Source organism: Vigna radiata, unplaced genomic scaffold, assembly GCF_000741045.1.
Source record: "Vigna radiata var. radiata cultivar VC1973A unplaced genomic scaffold, Vradiata_ver6 scaffold_299, whole genome shotgun sequence".
NCBI lineage: Eukaryota > Viridiplantae > Streptophyta > Magnoliopsida > Fabales > Fabaceae > Vigna > Vigna radiata.
The window spans coordinates 344,236-345,988 of NW_014542029.1; the positions used below are offsets into that span (position 1 = coordinate 344,236).

Genomic DNA, 1,753 nt, shown 5'->3' on the forward strand with positions numbered 1-1,753 from the left:
CCTGATGTGCAACCTTGTCCTCAAGGTTGAAGTCTGGGAATTGTTCTTGGATGGTTAGCACATCCTCCCATCTTGCTCCCTCTTTCCCCCCTTCTTACCATTCAACCAAAATTTGCAGTATCATCTTATTATCCCGTTGTTTATGCCTTCTGTCGAGAATTCCCAGAGGTTAGAAAGTTGGACCATATGCTAACAATTCATCCGGTAAATTCCTCTCAACTTGTTTTGTTCCCACTATTATCTTCAATTGAGACACGTGGAATACAGGAAGTATTCTTGTTGTGTCGGGGTAACTGCAGTTTAAAAGCAAACTTTCCAATTTGTTGTATCACTTTAAAAGGCCTGAAATATCGTGCTGATAATTTGGGATGCAACCGTGTTGGCATGGAAGCTTATCTATTGGGCCTAATTTTTAGATACACCCAATCATCGGCCTTAACCTCTGCTTCTATTGCAATTTCCCATGGTATGAAATGAGTAAAGGCAGGAGGAGCCCTTCTATAAACTATCTCAAATGGGCTACACTTAGCCGCACCCTGATAAATGGCGTTATATCAGTATTCAGTCCATGGAAGAACTCAGTATTCAGTCCATGGAAGAACTGTATTCCAGCTTTTACGTTGCTCTGAACAGAAACACCTCAAATACCCTTTCAATATTACTAGTAGTAGAACTGGCGTGGCCAAGGACAAGGGAGGGACCGAAAAGGTTGGTCATATTCGAGAGTAAAGTGTTATAAATGTGGTAAACATGACCATTACACAAATAAGTGCAGATCGGAAAAATGATTCTACTATGGTAAGGGTAGCCACAAAGCGAAGTATTACCAGGCTAAGAGAAAGGAGTAGACAAATTTTGTCACTAAAGAAGCTGATGAAGAACTAGGAATTTTGTTGATGGCAAAGAGCTCGTACACTAACTTATCGAGTTGGAAATCAAGTGTCGAGCTGCATTCAGGCTTGTGTATTGACAAGGAGACCAAATGTCAAGCTAAGTCTGGGTTCTGTGCTGGCGTGGAGATCAGGGTCCGAGCATAAAGAGAAATCGAAAGCTTTTGTAAATCAACAAGGAAATCTTTTCAAGGACTCTGAGTAGAAAGGAAAGCTCAGTATATTTGCCTAATGGAAATAAGAGCTCAACAAAGCAACCAAGTAGTCAGGAGAGCTTAGACAAATAATTGAATAGCAAAGGGAACTCAACAAAGTAGCTAGAAGAGGTTCAATGAAAGTTGGGAAGGACTTGTGGAAAGCTCAAATAGCGTAGATCGGGGAAACAAGGGCTCAAACAGCTCGTGGAGATCCCTTGACAGCATGATGAGGGTCTTAGTGGAGTTTTTTCTTGAGAACTCAAAAGAGCTCGACATAAAGCTTGGTGGAGCATGTCGCCAACTTGGAAGATCGGGTAGAGATATTGGTGTAAGACCTAGGGAAAATAGGGGTTCTAGGAATAAAGTTTTGTTAAAACTTGAGTATGTTTTTTTTAANAATTGATATGTTTAATAAGGTGTTGTGTGTGAATATCTTTGTCAGAAAATAATTATTTTATTTTTTTGATGTTATTATTAATAAAGTGCAACAAATGATTGATATATTGATAATTGGGTGATTGATGTATGTGTGATATTTTCAATGTGATGTGTTGTTTGTTAATGGAAGGATGTTTAGGATTTAATAGGTGTGGGTTGAATTCTAAGGAGAAAGGAAGATAAAGGAAATCTTTGTTTTATTTGTATTTTGATTAGGGACAAAATGGT

At 38.8% G+C, this 1,753-nt stretch overlaps 1 protein-coding gene across 1 annotated transcript in view; it reads left to right on the plus strand.

The window, feature by feature from the left end:
* Positions 1-543: 543 nt before the first annotated feature.
* Positions 544-1,753, plus strand: part of LOC106778977 (receptor-like protein 12) — a gene marked incomplete at its 3' end in the record, with an annotated part of 41,326 nt that continues 40,116 nt past the window's right edge. The window contains exon 1 of the mRNA XM_014666986.1: positions 544-708. Within this exon, the coding sequence (XP_014522472.1) occupies positions 544-708 (165 nt within the window). The remainder of the gene's footprint in view (positions 709-1,753) is intronic.